Source organism: Opisthocomus hoazin, chromosome 19 (assembly GCF_030867145.1).
Source record: "Opisthocomus hoazin isolate bOpiHoa1 chromosome 19, bOpiHoa1.hap1, whole genome shotgun sequence".
NCBI classification, from domain to species: Eukaryota; Metazoa; Chordata; class Aves; order Opisthocomiformes; family Opisthocomidae; genus Opisthocomus; species Opisthocomus hoazin.
In genome coordinates this window covers 12305718-12329338 of record NC_134432.1, presented here as the reverse complement: position 1 = coordinate 12329338, position 23621 = coordinate 12305718, and the positions used below count along the sequence as shown (strand labels likewise).

At 41.2% G+C, this 23621-nt stretch overlaps 1 protein-coding gene across 29 annotated transcripts in view; it reads left to right on the top strand.

The window, feature by feature from the left end:
- FNBP1 (formin binding protein 1) overlaps nucleotides 1–23621 on the top strand; it is a 105809-nt gene that overhangs the window by 11661 nt on the left and 70527 nt on the right. For all 29 annotated transcript variants that reach the window (XM_075439691.1, XM_075439717.1, XM_075439714.1 and 26 more), the window contains exon 2: nucleotides 22160–22275. In XM_075439691.1, the coding sequence (XP_075295806.1) occupies nucleotides 22160–22275 (116 nt within the window). The remainder of the gene's footprint in view (nucleotides 1–22159; nucleotides 22276–23621) is intronic.

Here is a 23621-nt window from a genome sequence, read left to right as displayed (position 1 = left end):
AAGCTGTAATTGTTGGAAGAAGACAGTTTTTGGAAGAGATGAAACACGTGCACCGAATTTAAGCCTGTTTGGAAACTGGATCTGTATAGTTGTTTATGCTCTTCAAAAATACTTAATCTTGAATAGAAGGCTTGTATATCGTGATGCCAACACTTTGTGGGAGTGTGTTGAATTATACCAGCTAACAAAAGCCTCAGCTGAGCTAAACAATACAAATACAAATATTTCACTTGGTTATTAGCAGTTGAGTTGAAGTACTTGACAGTTAGGAACAGCATGACGAAGTAGCGTGCTCCGTTCACACAAAGGTCAGAAGAGCTGTTCTTTTATATATATGTATGGTTTTCATGCATATGGCTATAGAAATTTGGGTTGACTTGAATGTTGAATCTGCTGTTGGCTTAGTGTAGTTATCTTTTGTGGTTTGCTTGTGGGTTAATCCCTGGGAACAAAGGAAAATCTGGAATACTGACAGAGTAGTTAAAAGTAGAAGACATGTTTCTGGAAGAGCTGAACAAGTAAAAAAAGTGTCAAGATAGTGGAAATTCAGAGTCCTTTTTTATAATTAGAGTGTGAGAATTATGTGCTTTTTTCTTCATGATCCGTCGGCACATGTGGTGTTTGGAAGTTGCTGGACAGTACAGCAAGATTGATTTCCCTCTGGGGGCAAGGCATTCATCTGACCTTCCCAGCAGGGGGTGAGATTGATTCCTTAATCAGAATAGCAACAATCCATCCTGAAGCTTCCTCAAGGTATTAGGGCTAAATTAAACAGTCTGGGACTAATGTGTAAGCCCTAATGCACTTCAAGAGGCTTTCTTGAATAAAGAGAATTTTGAAAATAATCAGAAGATGAACCCAAAACCAAAAGAAAATAGCCACAGGCTCAAATCACCCTTAAAAAAAGGGGACTGTAGTACATTTTCTTTGTGTGGTGCAGTGTGTAAAGCTCAGGTTCTCTTAGGGAAGAAAAGAAAAAAATGCATGAACTAAATAGCTCTATTCATGGCATTGCATTTATAACTTGTTTTCTATGCTTTGTGTGTGTGTTCTGTAGCTATTCAAAAAATAGATGCAATCACAAATATTAAATTAGTAGAATTAAGCATCTTAAAGCCAGGAAATACACCATTTTTTAACAGCAATCGCTACTGAGGAAGTGTGGGTTCCTATGCATACTGTATTATGTCTTAATTTTGCAAAATTTTTAAATTGTGTTTGCTTGCGTGTGTTTACAGAGGCTACAATTATGTATGAATTTCTTGAGGATAAAAATGTCATGGTTGCATTCAGCTTTTCTGGAAATCCTTTCATTAACTTGAATGAAGAATGAAACAGTATGACTGATCTTAAGTCAATATATTAAGTGCTCATAAAAGAATTGACTATAATATGTCAGTAACCTCATTGGGTGTGCTTACTGATCATTATGAATGTCATTCATATACAGGAGTACTAAAAAAAAAAAGAATGGGGTAGACCATGTGACACTTGTTCGGTCTTGCTCTTGGTTCATAGCCACTTTGTCTTGTGCCATGTCAGTCTGCACACCAAGTTAGGTAAGCAGTAATTTTCTTTTTGCAGAATATTGGAATCCTTTACAAATATATCCAGAAGGCCTGAGGAATTTATAAAAGCTGAAATGTTTTAAGGAGTCCCTTTGTTAATAGTGTCTGTGAAGACATACTGAATGTCCTTGGTAGAAGCTGGCAGATGCTCTCATCTTAAAGACCTCTGACTGCAGAGATTGTCTGCCAAAGTGTTTTACCATACCATAAACTTCCTTGGTTCTATTGGTTCATGGCCAACCAGTTGGAGTTAGCAGCCAAAGCTCCGTTATTTGGGGAGATGGGTTTGAACTTTAGGGTTTGTGAAAAATAAGCTCTTTCCCTTTCCTGGCTGAGAACAATAGCATTTTCAGTCAACCTTTGGGCCAGAGTTCTAGCTTCCAAAGACTATTTTAAGTGGAAGGTATTGTCTTTATGTCAATTGAAGAACACCGAATGACCTCGTTGTCCTTGCTGTGGGAGGGGATGTTCTTGTCAAATTGTGAGAAATTCCCTGACCCTCTGTGGATGTAGGTAAGCATGCACTTGTTTGCCTCTTTCCTCCTCCTCTGTATCAGTCTGGTTCAGAGGCCAAGCTTGCCAGATAACACATCTAGTAGATTCAAGTCCTCTTTCATATTTTTTTGGTGATTCAACTGCTCATCAAGCAAATGATCTACCCCTGTGCTATAAAATAGTTGGGGAGTCATGGGACATTCAGGGAACTGTGCCCGGAAGCTGCAGTTGCTCTATGAAGATCAGTAGCTCTTACCCATCCAAGTCAAAGGCTGGGCAGTAGGTTCCTGTTTGTTCTTCAAACAAAGGCATTTATTCTGTGTTTGAATGCTCTTTAATCCAACAGACAAACTGTAGTAATGTAATGGATGAAAGCTGCAGTAAGCAAAGCATAGGTGTGAGGAGGAGTGAAAGGGGAAGATAAGGAAGGCTGGCGCATTGCTATTTTTAATAGTAGGAGCTGATACAGATTACCAAGGGACTGGAAGACTTTCTGTCAGAAGGAGCAGCTGGATATTGAGATTGGAGTCTGTAGGTCCACCATAGGTTTTGGGGATCCTTGGCTGTGTTGTGCCAGTGGTTGTGTGGAATTGCTGCAGCAGTCAGCCTTCAGATGCGGGCTTTTCTTCTCATAAAGCTTACAAACAGGCAAGCTCCTGTTTGTCAGTCCTGCAGAGCAGTTGAATCTGTGTGACTGCTCCACATTGCTTGTGGTGATACTGGTGGACACTAACAATAGTGACTCATTCATTTTGGGTGTGATAGATGCTCTTATTTCTTGAAATTGCTTTCTGGGTTAGCATTTCTGAGCATGAGCATTCAGAAGAATTATTTTGGGGGTTTTTGGCAGTGTGGTTTACCAAAGAATTGTATTTAAGTCCAGATTTAGAAGATAATATTGATTCTACATTTTGCATTCACATTAAAAAGAAAATATAACAAGGAGTATGTTTTTGATCTTCCTGTCCCAAGAGAAAATGTTAATTACCGTTGTCTAAATGAGATAATATATGTTAACTATTTATTAGCGTATCTGTTATTTTAGGAATTGCTTGTATTTTGCAATGCTGCTCAATTAAATCACATTTTATAGAAGACTGAATCTTATTCTTCAGCCCTTACCTTTATTTTTCAGAATCACAGAATGGTAGGGGTTGGAAGGGACCTCTGTGGGTCACCCAGTCCGACCCCCTGCCGAAGCAGGATCCCCTATAGCGGGCTGCACAGGACCACGTCCAGGCGGGTCTTGAATATCTCCAGAGAAGGAGACTCCACAACCTCCCTGGGCAGCCTGTTCCGGGGCTCCGTCACCCTCAGAGGGAAGAAGTTCTTCCTCATGTTCAGACGGAGCTTCCTCTGCTTCAGTTTCTGCCCGTTGCCCCTTGTTCTGTCGCTGGGCACCACTGAAAAGAGCCTGGCCCCATCCTCCTGACACCCACCCTTCAGATATTTGTAAGCATTTATAAGGTCCCCTCACAGCCTTCTCTTCTTCAGGCTGAACAAGCCCAGCTCCCTCAGCCTTTCCTCGTAGGAGAGATGCTCCAGTCCCCTCACCATCCTCGTAGCCCTGCGCTGGACTCTCTCCAGTAGCTCCTCATCTTTCTTGAAGTGGGGAGCCCAGCACTGGACAGAGTACTCCAGATGGGGCCTCACTAGGGCAGTGTAGAGGGGGAGGAGAACCTCCCTCGACCTGGTGGCCACACTCCTCTTGATGCACCCCAGGATGCCAATGGCCTTCTTGGCACCCAGGGCACACTGCTGGCTCATGGTTAACCTGTCGTCCACCAGCACACCCAGGTCCCTCTCCACAGAGCTGCTCTCCAGCAGGTCTGCCCCAAGCCTGTACTGATGCATGGGGTTGTTCCTCCCCAGGTGCAGGACCCTGCATTTGCCTTTGTTGAACCTTATCAGGTTCCTCTGCACCCAACTTTCCAGCCTGTTGAGGTCATGCTGAATGGCAGCACAGCCTTCTGGTGTATCCACCACACCTCCCAGTTTGGTGTCATCAGCAAACTTGCTGAGGGTACATTCCAAGTCTTCATCCAGGTCATTGATGAAGAAGTTGAACAAGGCTGGGCCCAGTACTGACCCCTGGGGGACACCACTAGTTACCGGCCTCCAACTAGACTCAGCGTCGCTGATGACAGCCCTCTTGAGTTCTGCCATTCAGCCAGTTCTCAATCCACCTCACCGACCACTCATCCAGCCCACACTTCCTGAGCTTCCCTAGGAGGATGTTCTGGGAGTAATTGCAATTATTTCAGTGCAGATAACAGCTGGAACCCTAGGTTCTTCAGCTTTTTTTTTGAGGTTAATAAGAAATTTGGATCATTGTGCTTAATTTAGTAATGCTGACTCTGCTCTCCGAACATCTGTCACTGCCTCAGTGTCTGTGTAAGGCAGGGCGATGTTCAGAACCTTCATTTCAGGCACATGTTTTTCTAAAGCATTTATGTGTCTGGTATCCTAAGAAATTTTTCTGCAGTATATGCAGATGCCTTACCCTTTAGTCTTCAGCTCTGGTAAATTTTCTTTTCTGATGTTCTGCAGCAGGACAAGATGTTTTGTTAATATCCCATTATCTTGCGCTATCCACCCCATGCGTCTTACTTTCCATGAGTAGATTATTTAGTCTCAAAGACACTGTTCTTTTTTGTCTCTCTTGCATTACTCATAAGATTAACTCATCTCACCATGTACTTTAGAATTTGTAATGTATGTTTCTAAAAATGTCAACTAAAGTGTAGTGTGATAACCTTGTGCAGGCTCGAGTGCCAACGCAGGAAGTGTCTTGTTTGATGAAGGAGGGTGTCTTATAGATCAGTTGAATATACTGAGTGTCATAGAAGCAGCAAATAACTTGCTCCAAGACTCCAGAGCACTGGAAGGAGGCTTGCTGATAGTAACTTGGCATTGCAATATAATGGCAAGAGTGTTTTGGTTGGGTTTTTTTAAAGGTTTTGAGGTGGGGAATTTTCCCAGATTACATTTGCTCTGATAATAATATTATTATTATGAAGTAATATCCAAAGCCAATATCTCCTACACAAAAAATGAGAACGTTGCCTTGAATATCTTCTGCTTTGAAGCTAAATGTTCTGATACCACCTCATTCCAGTAATAAATGAGTTAGAAATAGATCTAGCAAGGCTTTTGAGGAGTGTGTCTCAGTCTAATTTGCAGGATGTGAACCCTTGTAGCACTTAAATGTCTGCTGTTTTAATAAGTGCGTTGCTTAGTGTTATGCTCTTTCAAAAGTCCCACTTATGTGTTGTTTTTTTTTATTTTTTTATTTTATTTACCTGGGAGGACTTGTCATAGTTATTGCTGGAGATCCCATCCCCACTGCGCTACGTAAGCATTGTGCAATCCAGGAATTGGTGGGCCCTGTCCTGAAAATTGTGCAATCTCAATTAAAGACAAGTGAGAGTGGAAGGATGGGAGCACGTGTTGCTGGAGGATGTAGAAGTCATACACAGGTCTCAAACCTCTCTTACCTCATGGCTCTTCCAGTCTGGGGAAAAAGATAGTAATTTCTCTTGCACTCATGTTTTTTTATGAAAGTTCTTATGTGATATGAAACTGTAAACTACTGAATAGTTACTGTACTCTGAGACTAAGTTAAAAAGTAAAATAGAGGGTATCTATTTTATTGTATCTTCTTACACTGAAAGTCAATATAGTATGCCGATAGATATCAAAATAGATTCTCTATACTAGAATTGCACTGTTCACTGAATGCTATAAAAAATCTCTACGTCTGACAGCCACATTTCAGAGAATTATTTTTCCAATATACTAATTAATTCTCTTCAAATAAATAGTCAGGCAAAAAATTAAATACAACAACATCAATATTTAATGGCATCTGCTTAAAACCATCCCAGTTTACACTTTTGAAGTTGTGTGGGGGGTGATGTTCACACATCCCTGATAAAGAGAGGATGGAATTTGTGTGTGACTGTGTTTTCATTTAAGGAGTTAATTAGTTACTCCTTAAAGATGTAATTTTGAGATGCCTCACATGGCCCTGCTCAAAAATAATGGGTTGTAGGAAACCGCTTCATCTCTCTTTGTAGGCTGTTGCACCGTGAATACACGTTTGGATGTTACCAAAAAGAGAGTTTCTGTTTCCCGAATGGGATGAGCTGGTCTCCACCTTTCAGCGTGAAGGCTCCTCCACTTGAAGCAAATGTGCAGAAGCGATCCAGAAAGTGTGCTGTAATTTTTCTCTTGCTTCAGAAAAGAGTGAGCCCAAGTGAGAAACATCTTATGCTGCATGTCAGGTTGTTTCCTCTTCCGCTGCTGGAACAGTGCAGCTACAAGCTGACCTAAATTTATGGTTCTCTTGCAAGATGCTGTTTGTGGTATTTTTATACGTGAACTGGCTTTATTCATTGTTACTGCTATGTTATCAGCTGCTTATTTTGAATGGCAGGCTTATGGAGAAGTGAATTTGTAACAGATTTGCATATAATTTGTGGACACTGTTTATTCCAAACAGACTTGTGGAGTTGGGGAATCCATTACTTTCTGGAAACGAAGTGAACAGTTGTTAGATTTCCTCCCACAAGAGTGGCAGAAAAGAGCAGCACTGTGCTTGCTGTTTTGATGCTTCATGGTTTGTTATTGCTGTGATAGGAAAACACAAGTAGCACATTATAATGTAAGCATTCCCTCTCGTTTATTTGTTCGTGTTGTGGTAGCCTTCTACTTGATCTTCCAAGAACGTGAGAAGAGTGGAAATCGGGATCATGTAGCTGTGTAGTTTTTAGTCACACATTTTCACCGCATGTGCTCTGTGCACAGCACATGTTTCTATGATGTAGTGTTCGTAGAGCAATTAATTAGTAAATAATCCTGTGAAATATGTTGTGCTATAATACCGACTCAAAACTTGACGAGCAGCTCTCCATTACTTCTATTATGAGTATTTTAATAACATTGAACTGTAGTTTGGGTTCATCTTTTAACTAATAACATCATGATCTATATGGTGTGGTGGTCTTGTATTTGTTTGTCTTGGAGACAGAATGCTTTTTATTGCTGCCCCAGTAATCAGTCCAAAGTACAGCAAGCAGCTTTACGCTTGAAAAACTGTAGCACCCTTTCAGAAGATATCTTTGGCGCCGCAGATTTTTTCAGCCTGCTAACACATTCAGAACACAGGACAAGCAGCTTAAGATCTGAATGAGATTGTTCACCAAATGAGTTGGTGCAGCATATTAATTTGCTAGCACTTCTAAATGCCTTCAGTGTTACAAGAGCCTGCAATGTCACTAAAATACCAGGAGCTTTGTTGGTTCTAAACTCCTTAAAAGAGAGTTTAAAATTCTTGTCTGCTTGCTGTAGCCTTACCAGCTTTATAAAGAATTTCGAGATCTGTATTTGAAACATGTTGTGCATCCTGGGCTTAGCCAAGTTAGTAAGAATCTCTTCCTGGCAGTATTAATGGTCTTAGTGTTTCATTGTGCTCTAGGTTTTACTGTGTAGCTCATTATTATATGAGGCTCCTATTAGTGCTTTTATCTTGATGCTAATGGATATGTTTATTGCAGGTTTTGATACGTGTTTGATCTCAGTGGACAGTCTGGGAGTTACGCTGAAAAAATAGTTGCCTTTACAGTTAGGTAAAGTAACATAATATGGTTTTAATGAGACTGGATGCAATCAGTCTGTTTTTTTCACATGTACTTTCCGTTCCATCTTAAGTTCGTGAGTTGGTATTTAAATGCCAGACTAGAACTGATACGACACAAAATCATTTTTCCTTTTTCCTCCTTATGTAGTAAACTAATCCTCCCCTCTCCCCAGAACAATATTCTGTCTGGCAGTTCTTGGAGAAGGGGGACATGAGTGGGTTTTTAAAGCTACAAAAAATTTCAAACTTTAGAAGTCTATTTTTAAGGTCTTAAAATGGATGGTTTTATTTAGAAATTTTAGTGAAAGCTGCCTAGATGGGTAAAGCATAATGTTATTGCCTGCTGCAGTCGAACTTCCTTCTGAGGTTTATGAACTGATAAGGATTCACTATTCAGAACTGAGATTTGAATATAAAGCTATCACAGCTGCACGTTTAGGAGTGAAATGAAAAAAACCCAAAACCTAAACATACAGTGCTGTCCCTTGCTTCACTGATACTGGACTTAAGCAAATAGGTATGACTGAAAGATAGGATGGGCAAGTGATCAGACTGGTGTGACATACATGTGGCTTTTAATCTTAGCTCCAGTAAGCACTGTTTTAAATTGGGTAGTGCTTTTCTTCATGATGTGTCTAAAAACTAGACTAATAGAAGGCGGCTGTTACTGGTGTGATTGCCATTAGAGCTGTGAAGATGCATGCTTATTCAAGCGTTGTGAAGGCTTGGAATCTATATCATGGTACTATTATCATTGTTATAGCATGAGTTATAAAATACTCACATGGGCTTTTTGGAACCCAAGGACATGAGATTGTTGTCACAAGAAAGCTGAATTACCCCTTTTGCTCGGCTAGACTTGCCTGTCCAGCTTCTGAGCAGAATATCCTTGCTGAGGGAAGCAGTCCTCACGCAAAGGATCAAAGGATGTTGCTTTTCTTGCTCAGGATGGTGAAACATGATTTATTCCTGATGCTTAGGTTTCCAAGTCATATTGGTCAAAAGAGAGTGTAATTGTTGATGTATTTCCATAAAATGTTCTGACTGTTTTACTTACAGAGGCCAGAGGCTTTGTAGGGAGCCAGGCCAGAAGGTTTGTTCAGTCAGTAGGTGCCCTACTTTCTAGAAACTGTAATTTTAGGTTATCTTGGTTAGCACAGTGTGGTTAACACAGTATGGTTAACACACTGAACCTGAGCTTTGTCCGTTGGGGCTGGGAGCGTGGTGTTGCTGCCGCACCTTTGTCAGACAGCCAGCAAACCACTGTGTCCTGCTCGCTGCGCTGTGGTTCCCCGCTCGTCTCCTGTTTCTCTGTGAGCTGGTCCCTGGCAGCACTTAGCACAACGGGGCTGCTGTTAGAGCCGGAGGATCTTTGCTGTGGCTACAACTTGCTTTAGATGCGCTCTCTGGTCAGGTGGTTGGGCACTTAAAATCTATGGATGATTGAGATAATTGTGTTATAAAACTAGTTTTGTGTGTTTAATGAGTGTCATGTTTATAGCGTAGGAAACACTGATTTCTTGGCATTTTACAGAGCTCAGTGACACAGGATCTCTCTGTTCCTCTTGTATGAATGTTTGTTTAGTGTGATGGAGTAAGTTTACGTCTCTCTTTAGATGCTTGTAATTGTCTCATGTCCCATGGAGAATCTCAAGTATCCTTGAGTGAGTAGCTCGGGTGGCTCCATCGCCATCCACAGAGCATTGTGCTCGGCTGTGTGCGTGCTGCTCTGTTGACCCTGCAGACCCAAAATGTGTGTGGGAGAACTTTCTCTTGTATTCTAGCATGTAATTTAATTGATGTTTGTTTGGTAATTTGCCTCAGATTAAATTATTCGTTGTCACTACTGAACAAATGCTTTGTGTGCTTTTGGTGGGTCAGCATTTTGCACAGTATTGCCACTTCTTTATTCCACCTACTTTGATGCATTCATTTATTTTTGCTGCGATCTTACTACTGAGAACTGAGAGGGGCTTCTGTTGGGAGGAGGGGGGAGAGCCAGTGGAGTTTCAGAGAGACTTCATACAGTGATTATTTGGTTAAGGGAAATACGATTGCTTTTCCTCAGATTTAAACTTTGATTTAACACGAGTTCATGCTAGAATTAATGGTTACCAGAGGATAAATTTATAGAAATGGAATAGAACAGAGCGTGTGAGAATATGAGTATATGCTCTCGCCCTCCAATGGAAAAGAAACTGAAGTTCTCAAGAGAAGCCTTGTTTATTGATAGCAATATATGCTCTGATACACAGGTGGATGTTTCTGATCCCTAGCAAGATGTGTCAGTGCTATAGTTGCCATAGTTTTGGTTTGACTGTGTTTTAGTTTGTTAGTCATAGATTAATTCTGTGGCCATACAGGCAGTCTCATCTTTTGCAGAGGAGAAGAGGCATGGCAAGATTCAGATTAAAATTAGCATATTTTATGCAAGTGGGGTCAGTCTGAAATAATATTGCTATCAAAATCAAGACAAATGGCCTGACTACGAAGTACTGCAGAGTGTGTGCAAAGGCAGCAAGGGTTAGTCCCTTCTCTGAAGTGTTTATCGGCTGAAAAGCTGAGATGAGGAAGGTGATCGGTAATAGGAAAGTATTTGACAGGATGTTGGCTGAATGTCGTGGTTGCCATTTTCATAGCTGTAGAAAGAGCTGGGTCTTACTGTAATAAAAAAAGCTGGGTGACAAACCCCAGTAGATGGATTTAAGGAATAGTGTCTCTTCAGCTTTTCTTCAGCTCTTTGCTTGTTTTCTGTTTCTGGCCTAGTCCCAGAATTCATCTTTTTTTTTTTTTTTTTTGCCAGTGTTGCTGGACTCCACTCCACAGAGTGTGTGAGTAGATAATACTGAATTCTGAAATGTGCTTTGAACAGAGTTTATTAACAAAGTTTGAAGTGATCACCTTTGTGTTTAAAATTCAAGTTGAATTTATGCTTAGGTTTGCAGACATTTAAAATGCGATGTACTCAGAATGACAGTGTCATTCTAGCTATTGCATTAGATTTCCTGCATTGTATACATATCTCTCCGAGAAGTCTCCTATTTCGGAAACTTTAACTATTTCTTGGATCAGAGCAGAAGCACCAAATCTAATTTCTAGGTTAAAAATGGAATGCAATGGCAGATAGAAATACTTAAGGCATAGCAGTAATCTTATTTGGTCCTGAGTGTGAAGTGGCCCTTGAAAAATCTCGGTCTGTATTTGTAATGTTATGGTATTTCAGATATTAAATGTTTTTTTTGAACCTCATCTGCAAAGGACTACTTTAGGTTTTTTTCAGCTGTTAGTTCCATTTAATTTGGAAAGAGAGGAGGGAACATTCTGTACGGATTTTCACTTTTCGTTTGAACTTTAGGGAAGGGCATTGCACACGTGGGGTGTGGGGGAGCAGGGAGCAGGCTTATTTTTTGGCCCTGGGTATTGCCATTGCTCCAGTGATTCTAGCAGGCAGCCTCCAACTTAGGAGAATTACGGTGGCTTTTACAACATTTTTCTTTTCCAAGCGTCTGCATAAACATCCCATAAGGACACCATGCCTGCAGTGGAGTTTGGTAGTCAGTCCTTAGAGTGCTTCACAGCCAGAGGAGGAGACGGAAATGGGTCGGAGGAGTAAAGGCTGTTCTCTTATGTTTAATAAATAAATATATCTTTGCATTAGCATCTGTGTAGAAAAGAAATTTACACTCATGCTGAATTCTACACCTGACGAGTGATTTATTTAATGGAGGTTAGAAGATCATCAGTTTTGCTACTGAGAATACCAGCCATACCTGGCAAGGCTTTTACGTTTTTTGTTTCTCGTAAATGTAGCCTATATGGGCTACATTTAGCTAGAGGGAGATCAAGGACTCTTATTTTGCGAAGTTTAACAATGTCGCTGTTGTTTGTTTTTTTTTTTCTGAAGTGGTTATTTAAAAATAATCAAATCCCTCCCCAAAACAAACAAACAAAACCCTCACCCAAATATTACTCTTCCAAAGAATTCAGCAGAACGGGATTGAAATTCAGGAGTTCCTAGGCTCCAGCTGCGTGCTTAGAATATCGTATTTGAAAAGGTTTGACATTAATGACAAAACGGTGCACTCTGAGGACGTGTAGAACAGCCTGGATATTCTACATGGTGAATCCAGTATGGTGTTGGTTTACCAAGAAGTTGAGCCAAAAGCTAGTTTCCCAAAATACATTCCCACAGACTACTACAGTTTGAAGTATTGTTCTTGTGGATAAGACTCCACTATTGTAATTCAATATGGCTTTGGATAAGAGGGCAGAATTGCCTTTTGTGAGTGTGTCTTCTTTTAAATGGATCAGCAGGCGTGTTTGTTTTTCTATTGTAGTTATCCGTGCCATGAGCAGGAACACTGTATGGTTCATTTTTAATAATTAGTACACAGCTGCCCAAAGGGGAAACTGTGTGGGCAAGAGATCTTGTTGATCTTTGTTTTAACAGCTGGTATGATTAAGGGAGAGCTTCTCAGAATGGAAAAAAAGAGGATGAAAATCAGTCAACAGTTAATCTAGAGATGTAGCCAGACACCAAAAGATTTACTGGGAATTAGTTCTAAAATTACATTTGTGCAAATTATTTCAGAATAAAAGAATGGGTGTGTATTAAATCGGGGAAGTGGGATGGTACTGGAGAACAGTGAAAAGTTGCAACATTGTTGACTGAAAAACCTTACTGGAACAACAACAACAACATATATTTAGCATTGTTACCATGCTGCAACTCCTGAGGGAGGCGGCTCGGCTCTGGAGTTTTGCTGCGGCTCATGATTTATACCTTCCCAGCAGCAGAGCGATACACACCAGAATCTGCTCATTTTCAAAGCTCTTGTTTATAACACAGAGAACGGAACAGTGAATCCCTCTGGGTCATTGCAGCTTTCAGTCTGCAGCTCTGGATACTGTCAGCAAAAAACTAAATCCTTGTCCCGTTCCTCTTCCCCCAGGATGAGCAGAAGGAAGAGGTTAGCATTGCTTTGTTTTGTTTCTTTGTTTTTTTAAATCAGTTTCGTGGGTGTCATTAATGCTAATGGTAGAGATGCATCATTTCTCTGGGCCCCACTAGATTTTAGAGGTTATGAGCCTTTGCTTAGCTTTTGCTTTGCTAATGAGTCTGGATTTTAAGGTTTAGATTCTGCTGCTTATCCCCATACCTAGTAGGAATAAGTTCACTTAAATCTGTTGAATTGCACCAAAAGGAGGAGCAGCAGATGCGTGTTGGTCTTCAGTTTAAATAACCGAGCACATACAGGAAAAGGTTGAAATACACTCAGTCCTTCAATAAAAACAGTTGGCATTTCTGACCTTGCATCTGGCATTAGTTGAGGTTTCTCTCTTATTATCTTGCTCTTTAAGAGCTTTCTTATATCCTGAGTTGTAATTTGCACATTATAATGTGTTTTGAAACAAAACCGTGTCCCATTCTGGGGTTTCTTGTGTGTATTTTATAAGCAGAATTGTATGCTTGAGAAGAAGTGTTCATTTCTGAATGGTCTGCTTATGACAGATGGTTTTCATTGTGGCAAAGTCATGCAGTGCCTCAAACCTCAAAATGGATAAACTTATTTGAAGGAAATGAATGGCTGCTGCAGCATGGCCATCTATGAAAAGTATCCTTGGACATTGCAAATGATGGTTTTTTGAGCCTTACCTTTTCCTTATTTGAAGAAAACCATAATATTTCAAGAGCATGAAATTTTAACACCTCTAAGATGCACACTTCCGTTTTCAGGAGATGTAGCACAACTTTCTTAGAAGCGTCTCCCACTGGTAACAGCAGATGACTTGTGTCAAGTCTCTATCGCCTCTGTATGGTATTTTCAGGTAACTGAATAAAAATGAAACAGCACCTATATAATGCTGTGTAATAGATGGACTTATGTTCTTCCACATGTACTATCCAGGGCATGTAACCTACATAATTTCACATTAAAATCTCCTTCGTTCCCAGAAGATCAGGCCTGCTGTTAGCCTTTTGCTTGCAAAAGGACCCTATTGTCCCTAACTATCCAGTATCCTTTGGTTCAGTTGCTGTTTCTTTTAATCACCTGTTGTTCATCAGCTCTGTCCTGCTCCACTTGAGCTGTTCACATCTTCCTGCTTTCCCGCTCCCCAGAATTAATCATTCCTCTCTGTCTTACCTCTCGCAGCATCTTTTTAAGCTGCTGCAGCACCAGCAACCACATCCTCTCTCGTACGGCACATCCTCTCTCTCACCTTCCTTCCTGGCTGCTGTGTTAGCATTGTTACTTGCCATGTTGCTATAGAGGGACCACAAGTTCTGCTTTACCACATCCTTTGCAGGATACACCAGGCTAAGGGGGAGGAGAAGGCTTGCTTTGGCGCTCGGGTGGCAGAGGTGGAGGGCTTGAGGGTCTAATATTTTGGGCTCTGGTGAGGAAGGCTGTTTGCTGTGGTGAGAGCAGCCCCTGGAGCCAAGGCCAGGAGGTTTCTTGCAGGAGCACCTGCTCCTCCTGGAGCTCCACCGCTCCCATGGCCGGGCGGCCGTGGTGACTCAGGGCCTTCTGGCTGCTGCAGGAAGGAGCAGTTTCAGCTCACGGTTTAAGCTGTCAGCAGAGCGATGTAGACATGGAGAGTGTGTGTGAATGTCTTGGCAGTTGATGACACTGGCTGTGCTCACACAGGGAAGCATCCTCCTGTGAGCCGCATGTCAGGTGTTGCAAGGCTTCCGTCATAGGTGTCAAAGTGAGTCAGCAGCGTGGGTGCTGGGGCTGTGCTCCCGGGGCCCTGCCCGGCAGGCGGAGGTGTCCCCTTGCCCACCTGGTGCTCCATGCTACTGCTGTGGGAGTTGCTCTCCCTCCTCTCCCTCCCTGCCCCACTTCCACAGCTTGCTGCTTGGCTTTGTGCTGCGGGCTGTGGCCTGCTCTTGGGGACCTCTGCGGCGTTTAGGGGCTGGTGGTGTGCGTCACCTGCTCTACAGTGAGGTGTACGAGGGCAAGCTCCGTGTTTTTGTTAGTGGGGGATGTACAGCAGCTTTACTGTAGGTGGGTCTTTTTGTTAGATGTTGCAATTTAATTTGTTCCCTGTCAATGCTGACGATCTGGTTGTACTCCCAGAACTGGCCTTGCCTCAGCGTGGCTGTAATACTTGTTTTGCTCTCCAGGCGCTGGCCGCTGCGCCATACGCTCACGTGGCTATTTTCAGAAGGGCTTCTGGTTTGGCTTCAGTCAGGTTTCCATCAAGGCAGGGTTAGGGTACGGCCGAAACCTGCCTGTGAGACAGCACTTCTGCTTAATTAGCAGGAGGGGTCACTCTTGGGTTTGTGGAGGGTGGTTTTTCTGGGTGGGATGGGCGGGGTTGGTCTCAGGAGCAATTAAGAGGGTTATTGCCTGTCGCCACGCTTGGCTGCTATACTGGGGCAACATTGTTTTAAATCCAAATTAAAATTTGTGTAAATATTAGAACTGCAAAAATACTGAAGAGTAAGCATTTAAAGGCTGAAATATAGACCAATAACTACTTAATTCATAAAGTTTATTGGAACAAGTAGGACCATTAGAGGTGAGTTTATCTAGCAACATAAAAGATATTTCAACATAAAACAGTCTGTTTCCACTCTTGATTTCTGGGATTACCCCCCGCCCCAAAGTTTGAAATGCATTCTGCCTAATGGTGCAGCTACGAATCTTATTTCTATTTCTGTTTCCTTCTAACTAGATCAAGTTCTGAGGTGAATCAGGAGAGATAAAAGAATAGTTACAAATCTTTTGGGCTTTGTGGAAAATGAGTTTAAGGGATGAAGATGAAGAGCAAGTGGAGGTGGGCAAGTAGGATGGATTTTTCTGGGGTGTTTATTATTTGGCTTGTGCAGAAATAGGCCTGTTGAAAGGTCGGGAAGAACTTGTTTAATACTTAAAGGGTAAAATGAAATTAAACATGTGGGTGAATAGGAGATCCGCATGAAAAATGCATGTGATCATAAATAGTTTTGTGAAATTGAACCAGATATACAGGGGTAATGGAGGGACAGATTTATAAAACAACCGGTAAAGCCACAGCAGCATTTTAATGTAAACCCAAAAGAGATTTCTCGGTCACATCGGGATGTCTTCCATGGTGCTATTAGCCCTCCTTGTCTGTGCTGCATGAAGCAAAAGGTTAGTGTCCTGTACTCCATTTTGTACTTAACATACTTTATACATGTATAAACACAGATGTTTGTTTAGTTGTCATTAACTGAGGATTTCACTAACTATAGCTGACAAGTTTTCTGTGGGAAGTTGTTTCTCATCAATAGTGGCTGAGTCAACAGATGCTGAAGTGCTTTTATATTTTCTGCTCATCTCTGTTTTCTGGAAGGCTCTTGCAGTGGTAGCCTGTACTTTATGCATTTTCTTTCATTGTTCATTTGCCTGAAGACTGTTACATTTGCATATAGCTTTATTGTAGGTCTCTGAGGATCTGTGATGTGAATTCTGTTGTACTCTGCTAGCACTGTAGTGCCATGTGGGACTTAACTGAGCCTATGAAGGTCTCATCATCTTGTTAATTATTTTTATAATTTGAAGTTGTTAAACCATGGTATCTAAAAAGAGTAATTTAGAATTTGAACACTGTGATGTATTCTTGATATTCACTTTTAATTCCTTTTTGCCTATGGAAATGGGGGAGAGTGTTTAAAAAGGGGATGTGGGAGGAGAAGGTATGAACCAGAGGTGAAAATTAACGTTTAATGCCCCTATTCCTACTTATGTTTTTAGGACAGTGGATAAACAAGTCATTATGGGAGGAAATGGAATGAAACTCCCTGGTGAACAAGGCAGTAGAAAGTCTTCAAACATTTTTAATGTTTAAGAAAAATGGGTCTTTTATTATCTTGCCAGATTAGAAATATAGTAAGAATATGCTAAATATAAAGGCTATGTTTTTCTGTTACTGGCATCTGAATTTTCAGCATATTCTTCCCTCACTACTTGTCTCTGTATTAGCATTCTTAATTTAGCACTGCTGTGCTGCTACCTGTGGAAGTAGCAGGAAGACTGACAGTTCAGCCCGGGTACTGGTAGATATTACACTGCCACCTAAGTGTCGTCTGAGCATGTTTGACATAATGATTAAAATTGCAGAATTAATTGCTAAAGTCTCCCAGAAACTAGCGTTTTGTTCACCCTTGAAACCAAATAGGAATCGCAGGAGTTCCGGCCTAGCTGCGTGGTGTGGAGCTGAACTCAAGTCGTCAGCCTTTCTGTTTGTGAGAGCGCTTCTGAGACGCGGGGAGTACAGCGACCTGCGTGAGCCGTGTCTGGCTGCAGAGAGCCTGAGGCTGTAACTCGCCCCCTTTGTTTCACTAAATTCTAAGGCTGAAGCCCCTTGGTGGCAAGTTAAGGTCCCATTAATCATTGGATCTGACTGAGGTTTGGATTGAACTCTTTCGCAATAAATGGAAACAGTCCTGAAAGAGGAAGGCAGACCGTACTGAGCTGATCTTCAAAGACCACAGGAATAACACTTTCTTTATTGCTCAATAATTGGTTGTACTCTGTGTTATGTGGCTTAGAAATGGGAAGAAAGCTGCTTTTTTTTTTTCTTTTTTTTTTTGACGGCTAACTTTTTATTCCCAAAATACTTTGCATTGCTGGGGAATTTGACTTCAGGAGAACAGTTGAGAAGTGAAGGGATTTGACAGCTTAAAGTAGCCGTTAAAATGAGGAAAAGCAAATAGGCAGCACTATTTCCATTTTAAGCATTGTCAGTGTAACAAGCATGCAGCCGAGTTTCAGAAAGAATGCACGAATGTGAGGTTATTTGGGCAGTGGTAAAAATATCAGGAGAGAATTAATGGAAACAGAAATGAAGTTAGAGAGTTAGAAATTAATGGAAACAGAAATGAAATTAGATTTTGCCTTAGGGAGAAAATTGTCGAAGCATTCTGGGTACTTGGTTGTCCAATTCCCATTTAAGTTAATGACTAAAGTTGTTCTTCCCACTTTTGAGCTTTAATTTTTGTGTGCATGCTCAAAAACGCGTTAAGCTCTGAACAAATAGGAAGATGCTGTTTGTTCCAAGCAGCTTGCAGCAGAGGCTCTGCTTTCCCACCCACCTGAAGTCAGGTGCATCAGCTGTATATTCAAACTTCTCCATCACTTGGGGAAGGCATGTAGTGCTTCTACGGGCATGCGTTGCTGTCCTTGCAAAGCTGGTGGTATCTGAAGAGGGACAAGTTACAGCTATATGAGTAGATTAATTATGTGCACATCTTGATTGTCAGTCAAAAATCTATTCTTTGTAGTAAGCCGTTGATACCACAGTAAGTAAGTCTAGAGACTTGAAAATGGGAGAACATGAGATTTGGCAGGTTGGAAGGCCAAAGGACATAGACAATAACGTGAAGGCTGTGATGGGCGCCTGCTGAGATACAGAGCTCGTTGTCAGTACAGCGTTTTGCTCAAGTGTGTTCTTATATGTAAGCCAGTCTGTGAGTCAGAGGAAAGTAGTGAATGCTTCTAGAAATGTTTTGGTGTTTCTTTTTCAGAGAAAACAGGTGTAAAGTGAACTTTTGTTTTCCCCCTTCACTGTGGTCTGTTGGGAGCATTCTCGCTGAACACTGTGTCATGCTTCTTGTCTTGTTTTCTTGCTTTTCTTGAAGAATGCTAAAGCCTTGTGGAATTTATTGTTTACTAATGTTATCCCTAAATGGAAGGGCGAGGAGGCTGCAAAAATAAATGAAGGAGAATACGTACATTGAAACTGAAAGCTGAAACAGCAGCTCATGGAGGTACCTGAGCTGACTTCCAGCTGATGGCTCAACCTGCACAGCTCTAGGGGCAAGTGTTACCCGCTAAACCTGGATCCGTCGCTGGCAGGGATGGTGGGCTTTGTGCTGAAACCATGTGGTGCTCTGATTTGGCTGCTCCAGGTTGTAGAGCCAAGTTCCTCCTGAGCTGAGATAGATGAACCCTCACAAGGTTTGGAATACTAAAACTAGACCCAATTTACAACAGAATAGTTGAGATTCTTATAAACTTCTCGGATCTCATGTGGAATTTTTGTGATAAACTTTGGAAATACTAAATTAATTTAAAAAAAATCTTTTAATTGTTGATTGAAGGGATGATATTGTTGGTAACTACTCTCAAAAATCTCCATTTTAGAAGTTCTGGTTTTGCATTGATTGTATCCCTGGACTTTGGAATTCCATGAATTAAGGGTTGTGTGTTATGATCAAAGCATTCTGTGTGCTCTCATCACTGCTTCATTAGCTTTAACACAGAGCCCTTCCCTACCTTCAGCTTGCTACTTGAAATAAGGAGGGCTGTCTGTGTTAGGTCCCTCTGGCTGCACTGCCTTTCCTTTGGAATCTCACGCTTGGCAAGTGATGGCGTTGCCAATTTTACTGACTGTTTTCATCCTTAAGGAACACAGAAAAGAGAACTGATAATGGAATACATGACCCAAGCGTAGCACGCTGTTGTGGGGCGTTGGCTGCTTTCTGAAATGGCACTCGGGCCAAAACTGTTCAATGCCTGGAAAAGAACAGAAACTCATCCCTTAAGCAAGGTCTGAAGAAAGGAACTAAATTTCACCTTGCCTTGCCTTTTGATAGCAGAGGTCAGTGCCTGTAGTTTCTCTAGTTGAGGTTCTTCTGGTTACAGCTCAGCGCAGGACAAGCGTCTCTGCTCACTTTATAAATAGAAAGTTAGCATCTTCACACAGTTGGTCTGTCTGACAGCTGCGCCGCGGTGCATTCGCCTTTGCAGTGCACAACATGGAGTTTGATTTCACCAGACTCGACGTAGTGAGGCCGCTGAAGCAGTCCAGCAGATCCATCTATGCGATAATAGACCAGGCAGCTACCTGGAGTCATTTTCAGGTTTTTACTCGTACTCGGATCCAAATGATGCTCTGCGAATTGAGTCAGGGTGGTGGAAAAGGTTTGAACAAGCCATCACCAAGATTGCCTTTCCAGGGCGAACCTGCTCTGTCTTTCTGTGCGGTCAGCGGTATGAATTCTCTCAAAGGGTAGGATCTCCTTGAAAGGCATTCTTTCCTGTGGGAAACCGTGGTCTTTCCTCTTTGGATGGGGTTACAGTAGGATGCTAACTTAGTTTCTTGCTACTAGTATGGTATATCTGATAAGGGTGGTTTAATTTGCTTACAGGGATTAGGGAGTGGATTTCTCTCCCGGAGATTTCCCTTCTCAGAGTTGGGAGTGTGTGTGAATGCATGTAAACTTGTGAGTAATGGACTGCCTCGTGGGGTATTTATTTTATATGCATGTGTTTATGTAAAATAATGTAAATTGTGGAAGAGTAGGGTGTGGGATAGCTCTAAGACCTCTTTATCAGAAACCTTAAAAAGGCCATGTTTGCACTACTTTCTTGACGCCAGCATAATCTGAGAGATTTAAGAGGTTGTATACTTGAAGCAGAGCAGAAGGTGCCTCGTTGTTCTGGCACCGTACTCCAGACCGCACACCATGTTCCTGATCTCAGCCCTCTGGGAGGAGGAGCGGTCCGTGATGTTACCCAGGTCGTCTTTGTATTCTCCCCAGCTGTGAGATTGTCTGAAACCAGGATTTGTCTATATGCAAATATGTACTGGCTGAGTACATGTCTTACCTTTCTGCAGAATACATGCATCCTCTTTTTGAGTGAACGATGTTCCATTGGGTTAAGGGTGATTTATATTGCTGGAAGTCAGGCATTTATTCTGTGTACTTTGAATCTTTTTTCCAGTTGCCCTAAACTACTTTTTCTTAGTTCCTGGAGCACGGGGCTTAGAAGTTCTTTACTATGTTTGTAACTTTATACTATTGCCCTTTTGCTGTTCTCCCTCCAGTGACTCTTTAATTGACAAATACTAACATAATTTAAGCTGAAGCGTAGTTGGTTTGGCTGAACTGGGTTAAAATAGTACCTTATGCTAAACCAGAGCAAATACACAGTTACACCAACCCTGTGTGTCCTATGCCGTGCATATTACCTGCTGGTTTAATGTGCTTCTTGCTAGGGTTTTGCAGATTTCCTCTTCCAACATGTTTTCTATTTCTCCCCTTCAAAGTGCAGTTAAAAGCAGTTTTGTTAGCGAGTAGCAGCTTCTGTGCACACGACTGTTTTGTTCAATGCTGGAGGAATCTCTCCTGATACCGATCTAACTTAGAGCCAGACAGGCTACAAAGTAGAAAGTGGTATTTGCTTAAAAGCAACGTATTCATAAACTAGGCTTTGTAGTAGCTTTCTGTTATTTTTGTATTCTGTGCATCTAAGGAAGTGGGCTTGTATTGCTTTGATAACATTTGGTGATAGCTCCACAAACTGAATCACAAGACCAGATCTTTGGCAGGCGGAAAGAAGCATCGCTTCTGTCGGAAGCTTTAATGGCGGCAGCTAAGCGTCAGACCCAAATCTAAGGCTGTGTACAATTTTTGGAGAATGTTGTAAATCTAACCTTTGCACTGCAGATGTACAAACTTATACTTTGTTTTCCATGTAAACCATAATGGAACCTGATGTCACAGAAGTCAGGCTGATATTAAAGACCTTGTTGACACTGTGTTTCTGTCAGGACAAGTATTCAGTGCATCACAGGTTAAAAAAATTTTTTCAAGTCTTGTAGAAACATTAACTTCTGCAGTGCTGTGTGGAATGGATGATTGTGGAATTTGAGTGGTGTTGAAGTAACCAAACCTTAAAAAATAAGGTAATTTTAGGTTAAATCTGCAGATAGTAATAAGCTGGCTTGGATAATTAATTTGGATTTGGGGTTGCTTAATTTCTCTTGGCATTTGCAAATCCCAAACTGACTTGTGGAATGTTCTTGATTGAAAAAGATTTTATTGAAAACATGTGTGACTGTTTTTCAGGGCAACAATATTTGAAGAACAAAGTAGCATGTGTATATAAATGGAGGTAGACAAGAAAACTTATGTAAAAATAGCCAGTGTCATTGTTTTATGGCATCATTTGTTAGCGTGTCTTCTGTTTTAAAACAAAGCAGGCTATAAGGGAAGTGAATTCTGTTCTGTCAAAAGACTGGTAACTATTCAAAATGATATTTTGAATTCATAACACTGACTAAGCTGGAGTCTAAATCTGTATTTTTCAGATGAAAATCAGAATTATTAATTAGGAGTAGACCCCAAATTCATGAAACATCTGTTAATTCTTCAGAGAAAAATAAAATACTGGCGAGGGTATCTGTTTCTTGCCCTTCAAGTATGTCGTTATATTAGAAGATTGTATGCAGTAAAATTGCCAGGATTTCTGAAGTGAAACTGATTCAGAAATGAGGAATGAAGAATGTTACTGAATTGGTCTCATGTTAAAAGACAGATTTCCGGTGATTAAAAACCTGTGTTGCTACAAAAATCTCAAACTGTAGTAATGGAAAATATTAATAACACTTTCTTTATGGCGATATGCACTTTGGAAATTATTTTTAGTTATCTCTGTGTTCAGCGAGACTAAACTATTCTTTTGATTCACTGCAGGACCAGTTTGACAACTTAGAAAAACACACGCAATGTGGTATTGATGTTCTGGAAAAGTACATCAAGTTTGTGAAAGAAAGAACAGAGATTGAACTCAGCTATGCAAAGCAGCTTAGGTAAGTTGATATGTACATTTCTGGACTTCGAGTTGCATCTGTTCAAAGCCTGTAATCATCTGTAAATTTACTGTTTCAGTGGTGGTAATTTGTTTGGTTTATAGTAATGGCTAGTGGAGAATAATGTAGAGAATAGAACGCTAAAGCTAATGTAAGATACTGTTTTATTATCTCTGCTAAAAATCATATGCTTTGCAAACAGAAAGGTTATTTAGGTGACTGAGTAGCATACTAGGGCTTACTCACGATTTATGCATGATTACTGGCTCAGGCTTTGAGGACAGCATTATAATGTTTTCCATGAAATTAGGACTGCAGCATGTGAATGCTGAAGGGTTTAAGACTTCAACAGAATAATGATCATTTGTTGTAGGGCAAAGTTGAGGGTTTCTTTTCATAAGACGGGCTCTGTATGAATGCGTGTTGGAGAAACTGCAGGTCGCCCTTGGAGATTTCATGTATGTAGTTAGCCAGGTTGCACCCAGAGATTTGAATTTTGATGTTTTTATGATCTTGGCACTGTTGTTGTGATGTGTCTCATGAACAGAGCAGAGATCCTGTGAATTTATCTCAAGTAGCTAAATTACTGGAAATTCCTGCTAGGTACGTTCTACATGTCTGGTTCAGCCATCAGGTTGTAGGTAGAGGAATGTATGTGAACCAGACCCAGAAAACATATTCCTTGAGGTCAGATCCAATGTAAGTGGGGAAGGGGTACTAAGAACCCTCCCACAACAAGTAGCTCTTACCCTGTTTTTCCCACTAGGGTAGAAAGAATGCAAGGGGAGAATGGGTTAAAGGGAGTACAACACCCAGGCAGTCCTGCTGCTGCTGAGAGAGGCTGTGGTGCAATATTGCTGGCAGCCACAAGTGTCCAGGGTGATAAACTGGAAGTGGCGGAGGTAGCTGGAGAGGAGAGTGCAGGACTGACCCTTCCCAACTCCTCCAGTAAATCCATACATCTTTTTTTTGTTTTGTTTTGCTATAATACATATTAGAACTCCTTCTGTCTTCTCAGTATTTATAGATGTTGAGATCTGAAGTCCTAGCTGATCTGTATCTACCTAAAGTACAACGTGCATTTAAAAAAAACAGCCACACACCTGAATTTTTGATGCTTGTGTTAGAATGGATTTGAGATGCACAATGGCCTGTTATTTAAGAGGAGCTGGTAGTTGATAAAACCCTGCCTTTATGGTTATGTGCTTTCTCAGGGGAATGCCACAAGGATTCCCCAGGGTTTCTGCTATGGACGAGCAGGAAATAGAAAATTACTTGTACAGGAACAAATTGCTCACATCCTATGAAGATGAGAAGAGATTGAGTTACAGAGGCAAAATGAGCTG